General features: G+C 40.1%; 1 protein-coding gene across 1 annotated transcript in view; it reads left to right on the forward strand.

Moving 5' to 3' along the window:
• Positions 1 to 820: 820 nt before the first annotated feature.
• The window catches only part of nebl (nebulette), a 132,751-nt gene continuing 107,819 nt past the window's right edge, over positions 821 to 25,752 (forward strand). The window contains exons 1-2 of the mRNA XM_004915431.4: positions 821 to 1,123; positions 14,384 to 14,478. Coding sequence (XP_004915488.1) covers positions 1,055 to 1,123; positions 14,384 to 14,478 — 164 coding nt within the window. The 5' untranslated portion in view covers positions 821 to 1,054. The remainder of the gene's footprint in view (positions 1,124 to 14,383; positions 14,479 to 25,752) is intronic.

The following is a 25,752-nucleotide window of genomic DNA, read 5'->3' on the forward strand; positions in this document are numbered from 1 at the left end:
CAGAGCCGAAACATTAATCAGATGGCAATGTGAAAATAAAGACTGAATTTTTTATGAAAAGTCCCTGGAGTGCGCCAAATTTATATATATATAAATTTTGAATTTTTTTGAAATTTTATAGCAATAGAGGCCAGCACTCACGGGACTTTGTAAAATAATAACAAAAATAAATGATATACAAAAAAAGTATCACTGCATGGTTTTTATTTATCCGACGTTTCAGTTCACAACAGGAACTTTCATCAGGGATGATATATATTGTGGTTTGTCCCTGAGGAAGAGTACAGTCAGTACTCGAAACGTTGGATTTTTTTCGATAATTTTTTTCACTTTATTGTTAAGTCCTTGTGTGTGCGGCTCTCTGTCCTTATATTTCCTCATTTTGGCCAGCACCCAAGGCGTTTGAACCATTATAGGGTGTGCTGCACTCTTCCTTATATATATATATATATGTGTGTGTTATTGAAGGCTTAGGCACACACCCTTTAGGGTTTTAACCTGGGTACAAAATTCTGATGCACACCAGGAATTTATACCAAAATATACTTATTTATTGGACCGACATTTTGGTCCTCACCTGGAGCCTTTATCAAGGAATATATATATATAGCTGCCCTACAGTACATAACATTCCTCTTTTACAAAGAACTGAGACCGTGCCTTGCCTTGGTCTGTGTGTTCTGCAAACTTCTCTGTTGTTTTGTTTATATATTTCAATAAAGCATTACTGGGAAAATATACAAAAAAAAAAAAGAAAAAAAGAAAAAGGCAGGGCGGTGTGGCAGGGGAGGTAGGAAACACACACACACACACGCACACACACAGGCACACATCTGCCTTGGGACTGCAGTGTGATGTATTCTCCTTTCAGCTGATCAGCAGAGGCAGCAGCACTCCCACAGCTTCACTGACAGTTCTCTGTGCCTGGGCAGAGCTGTCACATTTACACTACAAACTACCAAGTGCCTGCCAGCTCCTTCCCAGGCTTCTGCTTTCATTTTTATAACATCATTATTTGCTGAAAAGCTCTTTTTTTTTAAGGAGTGGAGAAGCCATGAACCCACAGTGTGCCCGTTGTGGCAGGGTCGTCTATCCCACGGAAAAAGTCAACTGCTTGGACAAGGTAACATCTCCAGGAGCTCTCTTAACAAACTTGGACTAGTCACAAACTTGGGTTTGGACTGGTAAGGGTACTGGTTGCTAGTTGTACAGAGAGCTGCACTTACCATGCTGGGGTATATCTCATGAGCTTATAGTGAATGGGAAGGCTTAGCCAGCTGTGTGGAGTCAGCCCAGCACATTCCTAGAGGCTTAATGGGCGACTGTCAGCAGAATGTGTTTAATTAATGCTTCAGTTCGTTACTTGCTGGGGACGGGAACATTTATATTTGTGTCCAAAGAACTGCTTGAGGTGTTCTGTAAACATTCATATAAAATGTGACTAATAGGAGAGAAGTGCTTGTGTAGGCAGGTTCCCTGCGAATGTCAGTGTGGGTATAGCTGTGCCCACTGATCTCTCTGGCTCTGCCGCCTTTGCTCTGACAAGCACTTTACTTGCCTTTCATCAATAACTGCAAGAGACTCACATAACTGAGATACAAGAATCGTACGGAGAGTCCATATGTTTCAACCTGAAGGGAAGAGACAGAAGTAGTTGGGGAGCTGAGAGAGGTATTGGCTGCCCTTTGCTCTGTGTGCAGCAGCGCCACAAACTCTCAGGGGCAACACAGACTTCTATTAGATACTGTATATTAAAGGCAAAGTGTCGGCGAGGGGCAGCTGCAGGTGTGGAATGGAAGGCTTTATGGCTATGGTGAAGCCGCTTCCTTGGCAACTCAGTTAAATTTCTTAGGAATTCTGCTTCTTGTGATGTAAATTGGGAGGCTGACCAGCACCACAGAGAGACCCCCCCCAGTTTACACTTGGGAATGAGGAGCTGCAGCCTTTCTCTGTTTCTCTGTTGGAGAGCCTGGGTCTGGGGAGAGAAGGGTGGGCGTTAGTATAACCGCTGGTGGGGTGCAGGTTGGGCAGATCTGTATAGGAAGTGGATCAAAGCCTTTACCCTTTAAAGGGTGCATTGCCTGTTTTGATGGGTGCCCAAGGGGTATCTGGGTAACTTAATTAATAGGTAGCAGCTGCCCCTTTATTGTCTATAGTACAAAGTTCAGCAGCCACAGGACCTCTAATTCTATGCCCAGATTGCCACCCCAAAGTCCTAACCCCATTCTCTATACTCTAAATGAGTTCAGCTTATAATAAAGTTTTAGTATAAAGTAGACTATACCATTTTCTGAAACTATTGTAATTTTGTTATGATTTTTGGTGTTTTTTTTCCATCACTTCTTCTGTGCCCTTCTCAAGCCTGAAGTTTTTAATGCTATCCTATATTGGGCAGAATCATTTTTGAACAGATTGTTATGGTTAGGAGGATTTAGTATCAATTACATTTCTGCATGGGACTTTTTCATTCACTCTGGCCTTCTTTTCAAACAGTTGCTGGGCTTAGTGGGACCAATAGGACCATAGCAACAATATAGCAGTTTAAATCTTGACAGCTGCAGTTGAGTAGCTGGAAAACAACAAAGATTAAAAAAGAAGGGTGACTGCAAATTGCAATACATTAACTTCAATGGGGAAACTGCCCCTTGTGAAAACTTGTATTGAGGTATGGGACCCCTCCAGCTCAGCTAAGATGCTAAATGTTAAAATGGTATATGCTGTAGACTTCCAGCATCTTTGTAATAAAATGAGTAGACTGCAGCATTTACATCCCTGCCCAAAGTCTAATTAGAGAACAGACATTCCTATAACACTACCTAGCGAGATGCCTCTTTGGAGCAGGCTGTGTAATGGCTAAACCCTCTCTAATTTGCAGAGGCAGCTTTGTTTATTCAGCAGAACTGAAGTTGCAGACAATGTAACCCCTTGCAGGTTTGAAGCTCACGAGCTGCCAAGCAATGCATTGTGGGTTGCCCCTTCCATAAGGGTTAATGTAATTGTTGTGCATAGGTTCTAGACATCTAGACAAAAATTAGAACCAAAAAAAAATATGTATTGTTTCAAGAGCTGTAAAACAACAACATATAATCTTATTTCCTTCATGCTCTACTAATACACTTATATCATGGGCAACAATCTTTACAGAGACTGGCTAAATGTATGGACGCACCCAGGGAAGTGCATAATGCAATTATTATTCATGGTAATACAAACAATGTTACTGTATTTCTTAAAGGGGAACTCCAACCAAATACAACATAATTTCAAGCAACTGTGTGATATTAATTAAAAGATATGCAGCCTTTTCAAGATTTTTAATGTAATAATATGGTTTGGAACAGTTCCCCAAGAATCGCCCCCTGTTCCCCTGCTGATCTGGCTGACTACTCAAATAAAATGTAACAGTAGTCGAGTGTCCTCAGCCTGCCTTCAGCCTGCATCCTCCCAATCCCACAATTCCCTGCACACGTGATGTCAATAAGGAAAGGAACATCACAGTGCAATGCATTGTGGGTTATGTCTGTAAGCTGTGGAGAAGTTACAATTTGAACATCTATGTTTTAGTCCCTCCTCCCCTGCCAGGATTTCAAATGATCCAGAAAGAGAAGAACTGTTTTGCAGTTGGATTTCAGCATATAAAATGGTATTTTTTCATACTTTTTGAAGGAACAGATTACAGTGATAGGTATATTAGGGGTTTCTGTGTTGTGTGGGGCTCTTTAACAAGTTTTGGTTTGAAAGCTGGAGTTCCAGTTGCAATGTGAGATGCTATAATGTTTTTAAAGTAATGTTAGGTCAGGGTCAGACTGGGCTAGTGGGACACCTGGAAAATAGCCCGGTTGGCCCCAGCCTTCCTTGCCCCACCAACCCTGGCCTGCTCCCTGTGGCACTGCAGATGCTCCCCCTGCCCCCCCCTTGCCCGATCACAGGAAGCAGGCAAACGTATGTGGCAGGGAAGGGAGGGTAGGGGAGCTCTTAAAGGAGAAGGAAAGGCTAAGTCACTTGGGGGTGCCAAAATGTTAGGCACCCCCAAGTGACTTACATGACCTACCTTGTACCCCGGGCTGGTGCCCCCGTTAGGAGAAAACAGCACCAGCCCGGGGCACCTGTAGACACAGCTTCCTCCTTCCTTTGCGCGCTGCTGCCGAAATCCGTGGGCCGGCGCATGCGCAGTAGAGTGAAAAGCCGACTTTAATGTTTAAGTTCGGCTTTTCACTCTACTGCGCATGCGCGCGCAAGCGAGGAGGAAGCAGGTAGCGCCGGCAGCTGCCCCGGGCTGGTGCTGTTCTCTCCGTACGGGGGCACCAGCCCGGGGTACAAGGTAGGCGTTCTAAGTCACTTGGGGGTGCCTAACATTTTGGCACCCCCAAGTGACTTAACCTTTCCTTCTCCTTTAATGCTCCCCTAAAGGGGTGGTTCACTTAGTATGTTATATAATATCCCATTCCTAGCAACTTTGCAATTGGTCTTTATTATTTATTTGTTATAGTTTTCAAATTATTTGCCATCTACTTTTACACCTTTCCAGCTTTCAAATGGGGGTCACTGACCCCAGTAGCTAAAAACTATTACTCTGTGAAGCTGCAGTTTTATTCTTATTGTTACTTTTTATTACTTATCATTCTATTCAGACCCTCTCCCATTCATATTCCAGTCTCTCATTTAAAACACTACCTAGTTGCTAAGGTAAACAAGACCCTAGCGACTAGATAGTTGCTGAAGTTCCAAAATGGTTGATAAACCAAAAGCTAAATAACTGAAAAACCACAAAAAATAAATAATGAAAACCACTTACAATTTGTCTTTGAAAATCAGTGTCTACATCATACTAAAAGTTCATTTAAAAGGCAGACAACCCCTTTAAGGTTGTAGCCCCTATGGATCGCAGAAAAGAACCAGTAAATTACATATATCAAGCATATCTTTTACTCAGAACAACATTATTTGTAACTCAAAGGTCTTCAAATATATCTTAGTTGTTGTTGAACTGCCAGAATTCCATTGTAGCCAGGATTCATATAGTAACAGATGATAGAATATGCATGAATTTACTAAATATTCACTGTGAAGCAATTCTTCCATTTATGTAAAGCACTGTCCAGCAGTATAAAACATGGGGTTTCATAGATAGAGAGATAGTTAGATCTATGACAGATAAAAGCAGATAGACACTAAAGATAAGATAAATAAAAAATAGACAATGACAGAAAGACATAAAATTTTCAATTACGAATACAATTTTGGGCACAGTTTACCATAATAATGTTGTGGCATTTTTGGCATTCTTGTGATTCTTTGGTTATAGCTCCAATAAAGGTGCAAAATGTGACCATAGTTCATAAAGCATAAAGCAATAAATGACATAACTGCCGTTTCAGCCATTCAGGAATACTTCCAAAAATATCTAAGTCAACAATCAACCTCAATGTAACTCACCATCATGACCTTTAATGCCTGTGTGTATCTAGTAAAGCGAATAGGCATTTTCCCCCAACCTTAACCCTGCTGACCATCAGACTTTCCCCCCAACCACACTTCTAGTAAAACTAGAACCACAGTATTGTTTACTGCAAGTATCACCCCAACTGACCTTCACAATGGGCTTCCGATAGTATCTAGAACAGGGGTCCCCAAACTTTTTTTTACCTGGGAGCAACACAAGCATAAAAAGTTACTGGGGGTGCCATTGATTGGTTATAGCCCCTATATGGACGGGCAGCCTAAAGAAAGGTTCAGTTTGGCAGTACACATGGGGCCTGATTCACTAAAGTGCGATAAAATTTATCGCACACTTTTTTGCGTTAAATTAGACGCGATAATTAGCGCGCGATTCACCATAGTATTATCGCGTGCGTTAAGTCGCCATATCGCATGCAGTATTTTTCGCGCGAGCGCATGCGCTAGTTTTAACGCATGCGTAAAATAGCGCACAGAAAAGAATACGATCGCATGATTCACAAACAGTAAGGCGCGCTAAATATCGCATTAGGCTATACGAAAATTAACACCTACTTCAGGCAGGCGATAATTATAGAAAAGTACAGTTAATGAGCTTTTGGCAATAAAATATGGACTTTGCAGTGTTATTTATTCAAGTATGTGTTTCCCCTAGAGTGACGCAGCCGCCAGTTTGCAGCGAAATGGTCATTTTTAATACAGTAATTTTCCGCAAGTATTGGCGTGTATGGCTAACATGGCGTGCGTTTATTCGCACGACTATTTATATGCGGCTACAAGTGATGAAATGTTTCGCCAGGCATGGATTCGCAGCGAATTTTTGGACGTGCGGCGAATTTTTCCGCGGCAAATTTTTTTCATGCGTTTCGCAAAACCAGTGGCAAAACGCATGAAAAAATTCGCCACGCAAAAATTGACCGCATGTCCAAAAATTGACACAGGCGGCAAAAAATATTAGTCGCACCACATTTTTGCCGTTTCGTGGATCTTTCAAAAGATTTGCTAATTTTTCACTAAAGATAACCAGAACACATTTGCTCTTCACTAGTGGCTACTATTTATAAGCATCTACTATTAATATGCTACTATTTATATGCTACCATTTATATGTGGCTACTATTTATATGCAGTGACAATTTTTATACACTATTTCTAAGCTACTATTTATATGCGGCGACTATTCACGTGCATTATTTAGCGCATGTACCGTCAAATACCGCATGGAAATAGTCTTCGCGAGTTAAATAACGCATGCAATATCGCACGTAAAATAGCGCAAATATGCGAAAATTAAGACGCGATAAAATTTTTACCGCACGCTATAAATAGCGCACGTTTTATCGCACTTTAGTGAGTCGGCCCCATGATATTTATGCAACTAAAACTTGCCTCCAGCCCTCTCAAGCCTCTGGTTGGGGATCGCTAATCTAGGACATCACTAATTTACTAACACAACTTCACAGTATGGGAACCTCTGCTATAGATAAATTAGGGATTTGGTAGAAAGAACAGCTATTGTTTATAGCAGCATCAGATAGCACAGGGTAACCCTGATCTTATTGTCTGCCATAAAGCAGGTGCTAAGCACAGGGCCCCATTCCACCTGTGTCCTCTGCTGTTTGTTATCTTTTGCATCTGAATTATGCAAAAGTCAGGGGATGGGTAGGAGGCAGGGCACCTATATGCCTCCCCAACACACTCCTCATGAATACACCCCTGCTGAATGCCGGCAGCATTGTATTCACTGGGCTAGCCACAGGCCTCTGCACTCAGAAACATGCCATAATTATACATTCAAGGAATAAAATGTGCAGAGTGCAAAAACAAGTTCATTTCTTCTGTTTTTTGCACTTTAGCCTTTTTATAGTAAATGACCCCTAATAAATTGAGGTGTTCTTAGGTTTCTGAGTGGGAGCTATGCTTACCCAGAGAATAAAACCCACTACATTGAAATTTCCAACTAAGAAATCTAATTTTCTGTCTGCAAAAGCAAATAACTGTGTGTGCTCTTCTCCCCCACTGCTATCAAATTATACCAATCAGCAGTCCTTCACCGCAAGAGAGCTTTCTCGGCTAGTGTTCTGTAGAGCAGCAATAGGGCAGCAACTAATCCCAACTTGGAATAATTGGGTTTTCCCTGTCTCTGTTAAATGGCGCTAACTTTATAATGATACATTACATCTTCCTAGGCTGCTTTATCAATGGTTTTCCTTGGCGGCCTTTGTCATAATAAAATAAACGCAATAAACAAAACAATAACAAAATCTTTCATCTATTTTGGGAACAAATTCAACTAAAACAAATTACATTGAGGAAATGTGAAACTGAATACCATTTAATGATTCTGTCAGCAATGTCATGACAAAGCAGAAAAGACCACAAATCTGATACTAGAGTAGTTCTTAGATCAGAATCTACCACTGGAGCCGCATTGCTGCTCTGGGTACATGGCTGTAGGGTGGATGTGGGAGTTGTTGTTTCAAAAACCTCAGGTTTCCCATCTCTGCTCTGCTGGTTTAAGTATAATTCCTTTCAAATAACAAATAACAGTTGGGATAAGCTGTAGCTGGTTCTGAGTCAAAAACTATTGTACAAATTCAAGATTTTTTTTTTACTTGTTTGTAAAATGAGTTGTAATGACTAAACGCATTGCATACTGTGAGAACACAAAGGGGGTATTAGTAACATAGCAAAACTTGCCACCAGTCTGTTAACTCCTATGAATTAAGCTAATAAAACCTAAGAGAGACCTCAGAGAGAATGCCCGAGGGGAGTGAGCCAGGACCTGGGGAACGACAGGACCATGAAAGTACTAGGGAGGAAGAACCGGAGAAGTGTGTTAGCAATTTATGGGGGTTGTAGTTTGTTGGGTTGCAAGTTAAAAATGGTGGAGACACGAGGGGACAAAGGAGGAAGCAAGTGAAGGGGGTGTTCTCTTTTACCTTGAAAAGCTCCCATCCACCCTCCTCAGAACAAAGGAGTAGGAGGTAGTTCTACTATGGAGAAAGAGGTGATAGGGGTATGAAGTTAAGGGCATAACAGGGGTTAGGTTTGGGGCCAAAGTGATGGGAGGGGCATGGTGGAAGGGACGTGAGTGCCCAGGAGGTACAACAGGTGGGCCCCTCACTCTTGGTTAGAGTTTGCAGCCTTCATTGTCTATTGGAGGTTATAAGGAAGTTAATTGTTAAATATTATATAAATGTAATTATCTACATTGCCTTACACTTAACTGGTGCTTAGAAATATTGCTTGGTATTTATATCAATTTTTAAATAAACCAGCTGCAGCCATTTTCAACCAAAATGTTTTGTGTAGTCTAGTATGTTATCTTAATAGGAGATGGGAGGAGATTGTGGTTGTTGAAGGGTCCATGAAAATGACGCTGCCCATGTAAAGTCCCGTTTTTGTAGCCTGTACCGTGTGGAAGGGAGGTTTCCAAAATCACCATAGGTTATAAGATAGGATGGAAAAGATGGTTGTTTTATTTGGGTCTCCCTACCCGATATGGAGTTGCTGAGAGTCTGGAGTGTGAGGCACCATTATTAAGCTTTGGACCCTAAGAAGATCTGTACCTTTAGAGAAGTTGGGGAACAGATCCAATGAACCAGGTAAAGGAATGGATAGCAATTTCTGTCATAGCACACTCAAAGAAATGAGACAGGCCAGCCTAGAAAGAGGAGTATTGGGCTCCAGCAAGGAGTAGTAGTGTGGGGCTCAGGTTAATATTATCCCTTCTGCTCAAGGGGTTACCCGGAGGTGTGACTTAATAGTGAGACTAATCCTTAACAAATTCTAGCTCCAGAGAGTATGGGTGTCTGAGCCATTATATACTGTGTGATTTGTGCTATATCAATTTCATCTTGTCTATTGTTGTATTCAGGGAATAATGTTTAATAAATCCATCTATAAGGTTAGGGATAACTGGTGCCCAGTCATTTTATATTTTATTTATATATATATATATATATATATTGCAAAAAAATATCCCGCACTCACAGGACTTACAAAAAATAAAGAATTTTTATTGGTCTGGTGTAATAAAAATTCTTTATTTTTTGTAAGTCCTGTGAGTGCGGGATATTTTTTTGCACTATCTCTACCTTTGGCATTCTGCACCCAGGCATCTGAGACCTTTATATGAGACGTGAGTGCCTGATTCTCCTAGACTGTATATATATATATATATATATATATATATATATATATATATATATATATATATATATATATATATATATATATATATATACAGTACTGTTATAAGAAATGGTTCAGCCTTTCAAACCCTTTCCTCCTCTACCCTGGGAGGACCCAGCTGAGAAACAGGGTAAAAATGTAATGGTGTTCTGCCTGAAGAGCAGCTGGAATAGGGTATTACTCTCATACATTACAGAAAATGCTAATTACTAAAGATCAATGGATATTTTACTGCAGTATTATGTGTAAAAGCATATTTTCATTTTTCCTAATTGGACCAAGATCCCCTATTTATCTTCCCATGTTAAAGGATGCGTCACTCACACAAACTGCTAAAACCCAGTAATCAGCAGCAATGCCAAAAAGTGATGTTATGTGCAGTATCATGGCAGATGTGACAATGATGTCAAAAGTCACAGGAAAATTGGCCCTTTGGCGGCACTTGACCTGGAAAACATGGCGAGACAGAAAGAATGGATCAGCATTGAGAAAGCAAGATGAGCTATATAAATTAATACTGGGAAGCACTGGAACAGACATGGGGACTGGATGAGAAGATGGAAATATTTGAGCTACTGCAAATGCACCCAAGCTCTTGGCCTGGAACCCAGACAGACATAAAGCAGTGATGGGACAAGCCTGAAAGGCATTCAGGATTACATTTGGAACATATGCTTATATTTTGTTTTGGATAATATTGGAATATGTTAGCAGGGTGACAATGACACTATTATATAAACCTATAAACTTTAAATAATAATTATTTGACTACAAAGGATGGGGGGCAGTTTTGAAAGTACGAAAACGTTTGGGCGAACAAATACATATATTATATTTCATTTAATTTTTAGTGATCATTTCTCTGACTGATTATTACTTACATGTGTATGCACTTTATATATTTTATTCAAAAATACAGTGGCTTGCAAAAGTATTCGGCCCCCTTGAACTTTTCCACATTTTGTCACATTACAGCCACAAACATGAATCAATTTTATTGGAATTCCACGTGAAAGACCAATACAAAGTGGTGTACACGTGAGAAGTGGAACGAAAATCATACATGATTCCAAACATTTTTTACAAATAAATAACTGCAAAGTGGGGTGTGCGTAATTATTCAGCCCCCTTTGGTCTGAGTGCAGTCAGTTGCCCATAGACATTGCCTGATGAGTGCTAATGACTAAATAGAGTGCACCTGTGTGTAATCTAATGTCAGTACAAATACAGCTGCTCTGTGACGGCCTCAGAGGGTGTCTAAGAGAATATTGGGAGCAACAACACCATGAAGTCCAAAGAATACACCAGACAGGTCAGGGATAAAGTTATTGAGAAATTTAAAGCAGGCTTAGGCTACAAAAAGATTTCCAAAGCCTTGAACATCCCACGGAGCACTGGTCAAGCGATCATTCACAAATGGAAGGAGTATGGCACAACTGTAAACCTACCAAGACAAGGCCGTCCACCTAAACTCACAGGCCGAACAAGGAGAGCGCTGATCAGAAATGCAGCCAAGAGGCCCATGGTGACTCTGGGGGAGCTGCAGAGATCTACAGCTCAGGTGGGGGAATCTGTCCATAGGACAACTATTAGTCGTGCACTGCACAAAGTTGGCCTTTATGGAAGAGTGGCAAGAAGAAAGCCATTGTTAACAGAAAACCATAAGAAGTCCCGTTTGCAGTTTGCCACAAGCCATGTGGGGGACACAGCAAACATGTGGAAGAAGGTGCTCTGGTCGGATAAGACCAAAATGGAACTTTTTGGCCAAAATGCAAAACGCTATGTGTGGCGGAAAACTAACACTGCCCATCACTCTGAACACACCATCCCCACTGTCACATATGGTGGTGGCAGCATCATGCTCTGGGGGTGCTTCTCTTCAGCAGGGACAGGGAAGCTGGTCAGAGTTGATGGGAAGATGGATGGAGCCAAATACAGGGCAGTCTTGGAAGAAAACCTCTTGGAGTCTGCAAAAGACTTGAGACTGGGGCGGAGGTTCCCCTTCCAGCAGGACAACGACCCTAAACATAAAGCCAGGGCAACAATGGAATGGTTTAAAACAAAACATATCCATGTGTTAGAATGGCCCAGTCAAAGTCCAGATCTAAATCCAATGGAGAATCTGTGGCAAGATCTGAAAACTGCTGTTCACAAATGCTGCCCATCTAATCTGACTGAGCTGGAGCTGTTTTGCAAAGAAGAATGGGCAAGGATTTCAGTCTCTAGATGTGCAAAGCTGGTAGAGACATACCCTAAAAGACTGGCAGCTGCAGCAAAAGGCGGTTCTACAAAGTATTGACTCAGGGGGCTGAATAATTACGCACACCCCACATTGCAGTTATTTATTTGTAAAAAATGTTTGGAATCATGTATGATTTTCCTTCCACTTCTCACATGTACACCACTTTGTATTGGTCTTTCACGTGGAATTCCAATAAAATTGATTCATGTTTGTGGCTGTAATGTGACAAAATGTGGAAAAGTTCAAGGGGGCCGAATACTTTTGCAAGCCACTGTATATTTTTATAAAATGGCTATTTTCCACAAATCTACATATGCCCATAAAGCATATGCTTTTATTAACTGTATCTATTTGTGAGTGATTCACTGATATTGAACACATTACAATGGTGATGTGGCTCATCTAAAAATTAATGGATAATACTGGGACATAAGTTGGCTATATTTAGATTTCTGTTTAGCAGCTCTCCATTTTAGAATTTCCAAATTAATCTAGCCACCATGCAGTGGTATAAAAGAGAGACAAAAACATGAATAGAGGAGGGCCTAGATAGAAAGATAAGTAATACAAAATAACAATAATAATAAAACAGTTGCCTCACAGAAGTTTTTTAGATGCTGGGGTCAGTGACCTCATATGAAAGCTGGAAAGAGTCAGAGAAGAAAGGAAAATAATACAAAAACCTAAAAGAAAATAAATAATAAAGACCAATTAAAAACTTTCTAAGAATAGACCATTCTATAACACAGTCAAAGTTAACCTGAAGGTTATCCTAGCATACTAACATGGTAAATTGGAGCCTCACATCAAAACATCTAGGTAAAAAGAATGGCTTTAGACACAAGAACCTTTAGTGAATGGTGAATTCACACACTGTTGGCTGTACTTTTAGTCTGGCATAGGCAGGCCCAAAAAGAGCCCAAACTGGAATAAGGGACCCCATAAATAATTTAACTAGTCACATAAGGATTGTGGATTAAGTATGTGTGCAGTGAACATCCCATGGTACATAGGAGTAGAATCAGCTCGTGTCCATTGTGATTAATGCTAGAGAAGGACCCCTGTTTGTGGTTCATTGGTAGAGAGTGTAAAGGGAAAATACACCCATTTTTTACATGAGCTCATTCAGTTGGGCTTATATTGAAAATGTGCATAAACACTGTCTGAACTTCCAGTGTCTGGTACATCAAAAGAAAATTGAGGCAAATTGTGTTCAGTGTTTGTCAATGCAGGGATTGTGTAATTTCTGTCATTGGACTGTATGTTTTTCTGGGTGCAATTCTGCTGTGCTTATTGGCACAGCCTGCAGAGGGAACCCTGCAATTACAGATTAGGGTAAAAATTAAACTGGGTAAATATATAGGCTAAATAGATATTCTGTAAAGCGCTGCGCGAACTGCTGGTGCTATATAAATAATAATAATAAAAAAAATGTTTCTAATATAGTTAATTAGCCAGAAATGTAAGCTATAAAGGCTGGACTGAATGGATGTTGGAACCAAACTTCCTCCTTTGCATCTCTCTAAACTCATAGTTGGTAAATTACTTATGTCCCCATGGGACATAATTGTTCAGTTAGTTTGCTCTTGATCTTTAGCATGCAGATCAGAGTAAAAAACACACAGTTATGTCCCATGTCACTTAAGTCACTGATTGGTTACTGACTGGTAACAAATTAGAAAGCTGTAAAGAATGAAGTTGGGTTCTAATTATTATGTTAGACATTCCTTCACTCCAGCCTTTATAGATGACATTTTTTGGATAATTATATTGGAAACATTTTTTATTTTGCGCAGTCTATTTACCCAGTTTCATTTTACACTGAAATGAGCCCTAACATTTGGTGGATTTTGCAACATTCAGCCATGTAGCCATCTGAACAAATTTCTATAACAAAACTGCCTGCGGTATATTTTTAAACAACTGAAAAAAAGCAATTTTCACAGTTCATCTTTCCCCTGCACCCTCGGCAAGAAGAAGCTGTTTAAAAATTCTTCCCTGGCGCGTTCATAAAATTAGGGCTGCAGAGAAAAATTCCTCCCTTAAGAAATTCCGAGCATGTTATATTCCGTCAAGTCAGGAAACGTTCACATTTTTATCTATGAATGTTACAGGAATATCTTATCTTAGGGGAACAACTTGTAATTTGGTTTTAGCTGTGTGTGTCAGCGCACAAAGTGTGATCTTCTGAGCTTGCATTATTCCATCACGAGAAGCCTCTAACTGTGATCCTCCTAGCCGTCTTCACACCTTCTGCATTCAAGCACCGCTTGTGGAACCTGCAGAGATTTAATTGCTATTTCCTCACTTTTTCTACTTGTTCTTTCACACAATTGCCCATCTGTCATGCCCTGTAAAATATTAGGTCAATACGAGAACAGTAATTTCAATTCCTCAACATTAATATGATGATAATATACAGTCAACTAAGAACGGGTGTATTTATCATTTGCCTAATAACTTATTATTGTGTTTTTGTTTTCACAGTTTTGGCATAAAGGATGTTTCCAGTGTGAGGTTTGCAAAATGACTCTGAATATGAATAACTATAAGGGATATGACAAGAAGCCTTACTGTAATGCGTAAGTACATGATATTGTGAAAGAAGGGTGAGGCTGAGGGAGGTAACCATGCAACTGGGCTGGTAGAATTCTGGAAACATATTCCTGTGACTTATGTAGATCAATGGCCCACATATTGGGTGTAGTCAGTGGCATAAATAGAGGCACTCCTTTATAGTTGTAGAAATGGCTCCCCAGCTTCTCTACTCCTGAAAGTGAGCTGGTGGGGAGCAGGAGAGATGAACAGGGCATGTGGGTAGCAAGGGGGTTATGTAGATCAATGTGTATGTAGATCAATGTGTATGTAGATCAATAGCCCACTCATTGGGTGTGGTAAGTGGCGTAACTATAGATGAAAAAGACGCGGCAGTCACGTGGGGGGCCTAGACCTGGGGTCCAGAAATACTCCCTCCCCAGCCAGTCTCCTCCTAAAAGTGAGTTTGTGGTGCATGCTGGTTGGGAGCAAGAGACCTGAATAAGGAGGGTGGGTAGAGGGGGGGGGGGGGTTGCTGTGCCCCTCAAAAAATTGTATTCCTTGTGAAAATGCCATTGTGTCATGTTCTGTTGTTGCTTGAGATATCTGCATTTATGCTTCCTGGGAATGAGCTGTTTGATAGAGGCATTTTGGATGCATAATAATGTCAGGATCATGGGGGCAGTGTGATGGAAGAGGTGGATTAAGGTGATTTGGGGCAGATTAAGATAGAGTTGGATGCACAGAAGTGCAGTTGAAAAGGTATATATGTCTGATGAATAGCAGATGGGTGGGCTATTCTGTGGCTTAGTATGCAATTATAATCAAAAGATACAATGGAAGTACTGGTGCTAGGTTACCGAATGACTAGGCACAAGTACTTGATTGATATTCAAGCTTGCACCAATTTCTGCACATCCCTATAGTAAATGAAGACCACCGTGCTGTACCAGTTGAAAATCTGGTGCTACATAAATAGATGTATCTGAGTGTGATATTCATTGCCTGATTATGGATCACTACAGAGACAGCTATATTTATTCTGAAATAATATGACCCATTGTTAATACACAAAGACTGAGGGTAATTTGACATGGAAATTCTTTTGCCTATCAACTTATTTAGATTTCCAATTGCAATGAGATTGGATAATAATGCAAACAAGCCACTAATGTTGAATTATACACACATATTTTCTGCTTTGAAGCTGTACCCTATATTTTATATATTCCTTATCACCTTCTACAGCTATATTAGCAATCTCTTTACAAGGAGGCGGTAGGTGGCAAGGATACTCTTGGCCCTTTGTAACCTGCAGGAAAATTGTGCTCCCCATGGCCGAAAACATATTTTCATTTTCACAAATGGAAACTGCATTTTTGTGTGATTACAGTGTTTTACCCACAGTGATTCCTGTTTGTGGCAATGAAGAGATTTTTGGGAGATTTGTTACACACAGGGAACATAATTTTCCTGCAGGCGACAAAGAGCCCAGTGTGTCATTGCCCTAAATAATGGACAAAGGTTAGTCGGAGTGACAATGCATTGGTGTCATTTCTTCTTGCACCATATGCATTGGAGTAAGTGGGTGTTTTCCTTGCATGCATTGGAGTAAATGGATTTTTTAATAAGCTTTTTTTTTTTTTTTAGCATTTTGTGCTAAATTCATTGGAGCCATAGCCTTTTTTGCACAGCATTTTTTCATATGTCAAATGCACTGTAGTCAATGGCTGTTTTTTTCCAGTGTTTTTTCTAACCCCAAATGCATCAGAGTCAATAGACATTTTTTTCTGCAATTTTTTTCCAGACAAAAAAATGGTGCAAGGTAAAATAGTAGTGCAGAATTATGAATATTTTCAAAATTGGCAAAACAGCTGTATTTACGTATGGCTGGTCTGTTCTTGCTCACCCCTAGCAGGGGCAACAGAGCAGTTATACTTGATGCCAGCACAGATATCCCCTGATTCAAAGCAGAGTTTTAGATTGTTGTGGCCCTGAAAGAAGATATAACCCCTATATAAGAGTTAAATGTGCTCACAGTGCTGTATCCAGCACAGTTGCTTTTTACTTTTATTATTTTTAATGTATATCCTAGCTATTTTATCTTTCATTCACCTGCCACTAGTGATAAAACCCAGGCTACTGGCAGGTAAGGACGTCAGGCCCAGATGAAATACATGAGAAAAGTGAGCAATAAAACCCATCTGACAAATAAGTATAGTGCTGGAATTTAATATTATACTTAGTATTAGAGGAAAAGAGCCATTAAATGAAAATAGTTCCTGATGAAAATATTGTAATTCCTCTACTATTTCTATTTCTGTTGGCCAAGGACTCCATGATACACCACAGTTGGGCAATCCACTAAATGGATTCTCAGTTTAGAACGACTGTAAATATTACTTTGGAATGGCATTTTGGTCCTTTACAGGGGTTGGACATGATTGGCAACCGATTGGCTATTAGTCTTGATTCTTGTGTTACCATTTTAAAGGGTGATTTTTGTGACCTTGTGACAGAAACCATACGAACCCTTATGACAACTTTGTAACATCTACAGATATATATACAGGTATGGGACCTGTTATCCAGAATGCTCGAGACATGGACTTTTGCATATAGTTGTCCCAATAAGACCTCTTTCTATAATTTGGATCCTCGTACCTTAAGTCTATGACAAAATAAACACTTAAGGGGCTGATTCATCAAAGTACGAGTTTGAATCCTGAAATGGGTAAAATTCGGCTTGGATATGATAATTTCTGATGATCGCAAATATCACAAAAGTGCTTACGAAAAAATCGTATTAGTCACGATAATATCATATTGGCGATCCGAAAGTCACAAAATGTTCGTATCCGAACGATCGTATACGGCCAAACCTTTCTAACTTTGATCCTTCAGTGCATGATTTTGGAAGCCTCCCATAGGACTCAATGGCACTCTGCAGCTCCAACCTGGCCCAAGGAAAGTCTCCCATAGGGCTCAATGGCACTCTGCAGCTCCAACCCGGCCCAAGGAAAGTCTCCCATAGGGCTCAATGGCACTCTGCAGCTCCAACCCGGCCCAAGGAAAGTCTCCCATAGGGCTCAATGGCACTCTGCAGCTCCAACCTGGCCCAAGGAAAGTCTCCCATAGGGCTCAATGGCACTCTGCAGCTCCAACCTGGCCCAAGGAAAGTCTCCCATAGGGCTCAATGGCACTCTGCAGCTCCAACCTGGCCCAAGGAAAGTCTCCCATAGGGCTCAATGGCACTCTGCAGCTCCAACCCGGCCCAAGGAAAGTCTCCCATAGGGCTCAATGGCACTCTGCAGCTCCAACCCGGCCCAAGGAAAGTCTCCCATAGGGCTCAATGGCACTCTGCAGCTCCAACCCGGCCCAAGGAAAGTCTCCCATAGGGCTCAATGGCACTCTGCAGCTCCAACCCGGCCCAAGGAAAGTCTCCCATAGGGCTCAATGGCACTCTGCAGCTCCAACCCGGCCCAAGGAAAGTCTCCCATAGGGCTCAATGGCACTCTGCAGCTCCAACCCGGCCCAAGGAAAGCCTCCCATAGGGCTCAATGGCACTCTGCAGCTCCAACCCGGCCCAAGGAAAGCCTCCCATAGGGCTCAATGGCACTCTGCAGCTCCAACCTGGCCCAAGGAAATCTCCCATAGGGCTCAATGGCACTCTGCAGCTCCAACCCGGCCCAAGGAAAGTCTCCCATAGGACTCAATGGCACTCTGCAGCTCCAACCCGGCCCAAGGAAAGCCTCCCATAGGGCTCAATGGCACTCTGCAGCTCCAACCCGGCCCAAGGAAAGTCACAATACCGAAGCGTGAATGAATCCGAAACGTTCGTACTCGGCGCACAAGTTTTGTCGCAAAGTTGCGAAAAAGGTACGAAAATGACGCCAAAAAGACGCTCAGTACGAAAAAGTCGAATTCGAATCGATCGTACATGAATAAATCTGCCCCTAAATAAACCCAAAAGGTTGTTTGGATTGATTACAGCTTAGTTGGGATCAAGTACAAGATGCTGAGAGAAAAAGGAAATTACTTGTGATTTGTGCATTATTTGATTAAAATGGAATTTGTAATGTAATTGTAATTTGGGGCTTTCAGGATAATGGGATTCAAGGTAACAGATCTGAAACTTGTATATCCTAAAGGTGGCCATACACAGGCGGATAAAAGACACTGGAGTCAGCAGCTTATTGGCCCACTGATTGGCTTGACCAGCCAATATCTGGCTAGATATAAGGTTTTATTTACCTGTCTGATGAGCACCACATTGTGTGTTGATGTAGTCCTCATCTGACAGTCCCATAGGCCCCTCTGTATGATGTGATTGTTGGCCTCTGAGATAAACAGCAGCCAAAATATATGACCTCGGGTCAGGTGCTCAGCAGATCTAATATATTACCCCTGTAATACTGGGCTAGCTGTAAGCCCCTATTCATATTTTACAACACTCATAGATTGGAAATGGCTTACTTCAGTAAATAATATATAGACTGCTGAAGTCTGTAATGTGAAATGCTTGCAGATACTCATTTGTGGTTTAACTGACTGGTAAATCTTGACAAAAGCACTGGCCATTTTGAATAATGAGAGCAGAAATGCACCTGCTATGCTGAATAGAAGTCCAAAATTTACACAGGAGAGGGGAAAATCAATAATGTCATTTTCATGGCCCTGCAGGTATTATAAGTGATAACTTGCCTCAATTCATAATTAAACTGTTTGGTGCCCGTTTGCCATTCTGCATGTTTTATTTCATACATGCTGGGCACCTCACCTGATGAGGACTTTATGCATGTTTTATTTGTGTGTCTGTATTGTGATGTTATGTTTTTAAATATGCTGCAGAGTAAACTCCATATGCTGTTTTAAATTGTTACTCTTGCAGGCACATTGATACTAAAATACACATTTGTAAAAAGGAACAGCATGGAAAAAAGGCCATCTCCCACAGATTCCATTATAAGCAAATAATTCTAATTTTTAAAAATGATTTCCTTTGTCTCTGTAATAATAAAAACATAGTTGTAACTAAGCTGCATGAGTCCATATTGGAGGCAAAACAATCCTATTGGGTTTATTTCATGTGTAAATGATGAAAGATCCACACAACCCAAGCATTTTGGATAATACATCCTATACCTGTAATGTTAATGCAAACAGGCTGGTTTATCTGAGGATATATAGTGAATAATATACCCCTTATTGTAAAATATAAGAATATTATAAGTCACCAAGGGGTTTCATGACCATATTAAGGAACAGGGCTAAAAATGCTGAGAGCTTTTATACAGATCAAGGAACTCTGAGGTAACTTCTAATATCTTCTTATTTAGCAACAGGGGAGATACATTTTTTATTATACAGGTATGGGATATCCAGAAATATCATTTATCCGGAAACCTGTTATCCAGAAAGTTCCAAATTACAGAAAGGCCATCTCCCATAGACTACATTATAAGCAAATAAATCTAATTATTTTCTTTTTCTCTGTAATAATAAAACAGTACCTTGTACTTGATCCCAACAAAGATATAATCCTATATATATATATAATCCAATAATACTTATTGGAGGCAAAACAAGCCTATATATTCAATATTTAAATGATTTTTGGCAGACTTAAGTCATGGAGATCCAAATTTCAGAAAGATCCCTTATTCGGAAAACCACAGGCCCCCGAGCATTCTGGATAATAGGTCTCATACCTGTAATACACATTTTTCAGTAAGTCATGTAACAGAAAAGACCTCACTGAGCACTGATTATAACTGATGACACCACTATTACTATAACTACACTATTACTATAACTACTGTTTATAAGGATATAATTTACAGGATAGTCATGGCTAGACAGCTTTCTAACCAGTACAGGTATAAGACTTTAGGGATAATGAGTAATTAGGTATCTAAAGATCCAGAACTGGATGATTCTCACCCTAATGACACAGGGTTAGTTGAAATCACTGGAACAATTCTCACTGGCATATTTACATTTATATTAATATGTAGGAATAACCATTTTGCTTGATTTGATTCTGGCATCCTTCATACATACCAATAGGCTACAGATAGGACCACAGACCATTGTGGTTTAAATGCTCTTTTGTAACAATAGCTGTAGAACCCAAGCCGAAAAGCATGACAGGAATGCTGTATTGTGAAAGAATTTACTATGAGAGCGCAAAAGCCTGAAAAAAATATGTTTCAGACTTGCAAATCGTTTGCAACCAAAATGACTTTAGTTGACCAAACTTGATTTTTAAAGTTATAAACAGCTATTACCTATGTATGTTACTTACAACAAATAGCACTGTGTGTTTCGACATTATGATTACTACAGCAACATGACACTTATTCCAGAGGTACGGTTAGTTCTCCTGACTTTACAATGGTCATATTGTTCTACCCTCTGCCTAGCATTTGCATTTTGGGTAGGCTGCATTTTGTGACACACAAATGAGAACAGTAACAAGGCTAGTATTATTTAGTATGTGATAGTTCATGGCTTAAAGAAATAATTTCATAGAATGCTGTTTATTTTAGAACATATATTTGCACTGAATATGGTGAGGGATTCATAACCACTGGTTCTCCAGTGAATGCTTTCCTAGGAAGGCAATGTGCAAAGTGCAAAAACAGACACAATGCATGCACCCTTCCTTGTTTAAAGAATTGCTCTGTCCTAGTAGAGCTAAAAGGCTGTGTTCCTTTCTGAACCCTATGGTCAATTTTACCAGAGCCAGTTGACCTGCTGGTTTGTTTTGGTAGTAAAGGAAGAAACTGTAGCACCGACACAGCCATGACCTCCTTGCATATAATGTGCTGGTAAGAGTCAAATCCCGCACACTTAAACTCCAAGCCAGAAATCCTAATCACTGCACCGCTGTGCTACCCCCATGGAGTCTACATGGATATATAGATAATAGATTGCTGGGTTTTTTTTTAAATTTAAAAATGGCAAAGGCTCTGCCAATGGCATACACAAAGCTTATTCACCATTAAACCAGTGCAACCTAAAGAGCCTATAGAAACAAGGGGCACCTGGAGCCCCCATCATGTTTTGCTTGGCACAGTCAGGGCTGGCACAAGGTAACAAAGAGTTGGAACTGACACAAATGCAAAATGCAATCAGCAAGTGCACAAATGGGTAATTTGCAGCCACTAACGTGCCTTGCATTTGCCCAGTCTCTAAATGAGTAAACCTTTATGTTAGCTGTTAACTAATTTTGAAAAAGTGGAATTGCAAAAAATAATCTGCAAATCTGTTTACTAATTGTGCAGCTATGGCAGGTATATATGTAGAGTTAATTGTAGATATTTACAGTCTGGACATGATGCATATAGTGCTTGGGCCTATTGCAGTCAACCATGGAAGCCAAAATTTGGTGGAAAGCATCTATGTCCTTGAGGATATAGGAAAACTGTTCATTAATCTCAATGCTATTGATTTTGCATGTAAAGGTTTCCAAGAACAAGCAGGACCCTCATTTTACTTAATTAAATAGACATTTATATTATCTGATAAGGGATGATATGATCCCTTAAAATTTGTACATATTTTTTTTAAACTAATCACTGAAATATTAAATGACCCAGTTACCTTAGTCCCAATGGACCCAACTGAGATTAAAAAAAAAAAAAAAAAAAAATTAATAAAAGATTTACGTAAAAGACCTTTATAGAGGCGTTAAACCGGAAGGACATTTATATAGATGCAGTTTACAAGACAGAAGAAGGCATCTGATGAGAAGTAATCAATATTTGAAATGACTTGAAACAAAGTGAAATATCTAGCTGTCTACACATGAATATTTCTCCTGCATCTCAATGAGGGAATTGTGGCTGAAATGGGAATATGTTCCCTATAGCTAATGCAATTAGTTCAGGCCTGCCGAGAGTTTAAAGTGGGAAAGGTCACAAATAAATTGGACATGGAAGCATCTATAGTATCTAAATGTATAAACAAATTATGATTATAAAACGTTAAGCTGGTCATGTACAAAGAGATCTGCTTATCTGATGATGTTGCCAGGCAGGTGAATCTTTGCCCCATTTGGGCATCCGCAATCCTGCTTGTATGTGTACAATGGCACATTATTGAGGGGCTTATCTGTATCTGCCACAGTAGTATGGAAGTGACAAGCTATTAAAAGGGCATGGATGCTATTAACTTTTACCAATAATTCTTACATCCATGCTCCACTCAGTCTACATTCTGAATGCTCTGGATGCAATCATCATCAGTTATCCATCTGCTACCCATGTAGACTTTGATCCAAATGTCGGCTCATAATAGGAGCCATATGAGAGGCAAATAGTACAGGACTTTTAAAACTTACCTGATAGCTGCCTGATTGTTGTCCAGACATTGATGGGGAAGGCTCCATACATGGTCCTGTAAACATAAATGATATAAAGGAAAAGGCAATACTTTAGTGGTGGCTCCATTAGGGAATATACTGTATTAGATAGGGAAGCAACCCATGTGGGCAAGACACAAGTGATCAGAGAACACTTCCTTTTCTACAAATTCTGAATTTGGCACCAACTAATGCCTCTGGCACACAGCTGAAAACCACCCAAAAGTGTCTGTTTGGCCAATAATTTACCTAAATGGAATATGTCTGTGACTAGTGGTAACTGGTGGGTAGATATTTCTGGTTTAACTTCCCTGTTGTGTAAGGTGGCTTCCATTTAAGTAAATGACTCCATATATACATTTGGCCTCTTTTGTTTTTTCTATTACAGCAGTATTATTGCACACTAGATAACCTTAGGCTTGCTAACACAGGTGAGGGCATTGAGGGTACAATCATGCCTGTTGAATACTAATTGCAGGGGTTAAATGATATGGATCAACCAAGGGTAGTGGTTATTGATGAATGATTGTTTGTAGGAGACAAGTAAGGGACCCCTGAGCGAGTTTTACTGAGGGCAATTTTTCCTTTGGTTATGGAACTTGTCTGCTCCAAAAGTATTTGTAGATTTATGCTAAGTTGTATTTATTACTATAGCTGTCAAATGCAGTTATGTGGATTTAAAAATAACTCATTTCTAATAATCTTCACTTAGTCTAAATGGTCTAGATCTCTATTTTATAAAAAATAGGTATTGCACAGTACTGGCAAATGGACCCCAAAATGGTTGGGAGTTCGACATAAGAGAGCATGGTTTAAGGTGGGTGGCGGAGGTAACTAGATGTAACCAGCATAGAACTGGTAAAGAGGCATTGAAGACTAAAGACTAAAGAGAACAGGTAGAAAGTATGGGAAAACAATACTTCATGTGGGTTAAGTGACTTAAGTGGCATATGTCTGGGTTAAGTGTCTTAAGTGGCATATTTGTTATGGACATTTTATTATGGATATTTGTTACATTGGAGACAAACGTCACTGGTGATGTTGCCCATGCAACCAATGGGATCTTTGCTTTTGTTTTTTAACTTGTTGGTGGCCTTTTAAATCTAATTGCTGATTGGTTGCTATGGGCAACATCACTGGTGATGTTTGTCTACAATGTTAATTGTAAAAATTTAAATTGAATGTTATGTTTAATAATGCCTTTGTGTAGCAACCTAGATTTAGATGCTCGTTGTTGACTCTAAAGTGCAGTCAGTACGTATATATATTTCTCTGTGCAAAAGTTAGATGAAGATCATTTATTCTTGCTTCTGTTCCACTGCTAGAGCTGTGGCTTTAATTAAACCCAAAACTGACGTTTTAGCTGCTTCAAAATGAAAACCTTGTGCTTTAGACAGAATGCAAAGTGTGTGATTTTTGAGAGACCATCCTTTTTTTATACAGTGTTGGTCGGTTAGGATTAGATTATCTACATGCTGGTTATTTCTAAGGAACCTCTCCATACATGTAGTATTTCTCCCTGTTACAGATGTTTATTAGCTATTGGTGTGGCTGGGAGAGGTGTAGTTTAGCAACAGCTCACACTTTGGAGCAGTTGGGTTGAGCTTTGCACATCTTAACCATAGACATATCCCTCATTCTCTGTTATTGGCAAAGGTATTTTCTACACACACCACACAGCTTGTGCAAGACTTTATAAATATGCATTACAGTATGGTTACATTACTTGGTATATTTGTAGAAGGGAGAGTTTTACAATCAAAGGAAAGATAATCTGATCATCAAAAGTCCTTTAGTCTGGCATAACATGGCTCCTTTACAGGTCCCTTACATTCAAAGCCCTTGTGGAGTTGTGTGTGCTTCTCACCCAAAATGGGCATCTAACCCATATTACTCGATGGAGCTATAGGCTGCTTACTAAATGGCCCCTCGTACTCCTTAAAGGAGAGGGAATGGCTAACAAAGAGTTAATCTCAAGCTGCAGGCATACCTTCAGTTCTCTCAATAGTGCCCTTAAGTCTCCCCATATTTCTCCCGTTCAGATGATCAGAAGCCTCATAGGAAAAAAAAAACGTTGAGCTCTGAAAGAAAGTTCCCATAATGCCTCACTCCTGCACCAAGACCAAGACTGGAGTACATGCTCAGTTTGTAAGACTATGAGGAAGCTTCTTGCTGATTGGCTCAGATCACACATTCCTAAGGGGGGAAGGAGTTCTTAGCATTCTTGAGGGAGGGGGGAGCAGGAGAGGGGAGAGAGGCGAGAGCTGTGTGTCTCTGGCACAGGAAAACAAAAAGACAATAAATCCTGTTTCTTTTGACAGAGAACAGAACAGAGACAGAGAGTTTCTGTAAGTGCTTATGGCTGTATTTACATAGACCTTTCTGATAAAGCTCACTTAGTTTTTACCTTTCCTTCTCCTTTAAGCAGGGTAAGTGCTTTTTTGTTTGATCAAAGTCAACACCTATTTGATGGTCACAGTTTTCATGTACATTTTTAAATTGATTTCACATGAATGCATCATTAAATCAAACATAGTTCAATGCATTGTCTTGCATATTTAAAAGAAACATTATTTGAACCTTTCATTATAGCATGCAGTCTTAGGTCAGAAGCTATTTCAATGCACAGCAGGAACAAGGAGCCTATATGTAAGTGTATGTCACACTTTACTGCTGCGCTGCAAGTTTGAGTAATATCCCCCCCTCCCTGCAGCCGATCAGCAGAACAATGGGAAGGGAGTAAGATAGCAGCTCCCAGTAGGTATCAGAATAGCACTCAATAGTAAGAAATCCAAGTCCGGCTTGGGACTCCTCCAGTCTGAAGTCTGAAAGCTCAGACTCAGGCACGATGCACTGAGATAGCGTCTAATACATTTATTGGTTCAAGAATAACATTTTAAATGGTAGAGTGAATTATTTGCTATGTAAGTAACTTAATACAGGTATAGGACCC

This window comes from Xenopus tropicalis, chromosome 6 (assembly GCF_000004195.4).
Source record: "Xenopus tropicalis strain Nigerian chromosome 6, UCB_Xtro_10.0, whole genome shotgun sequence".
Classification (NCBI taxonomy): domain Eukaryota; kingdom Metazoa; phylum Chordata; class Amphibia; order Anura; family Pipidae; genus Xenopus; species Xenopus tropicalis.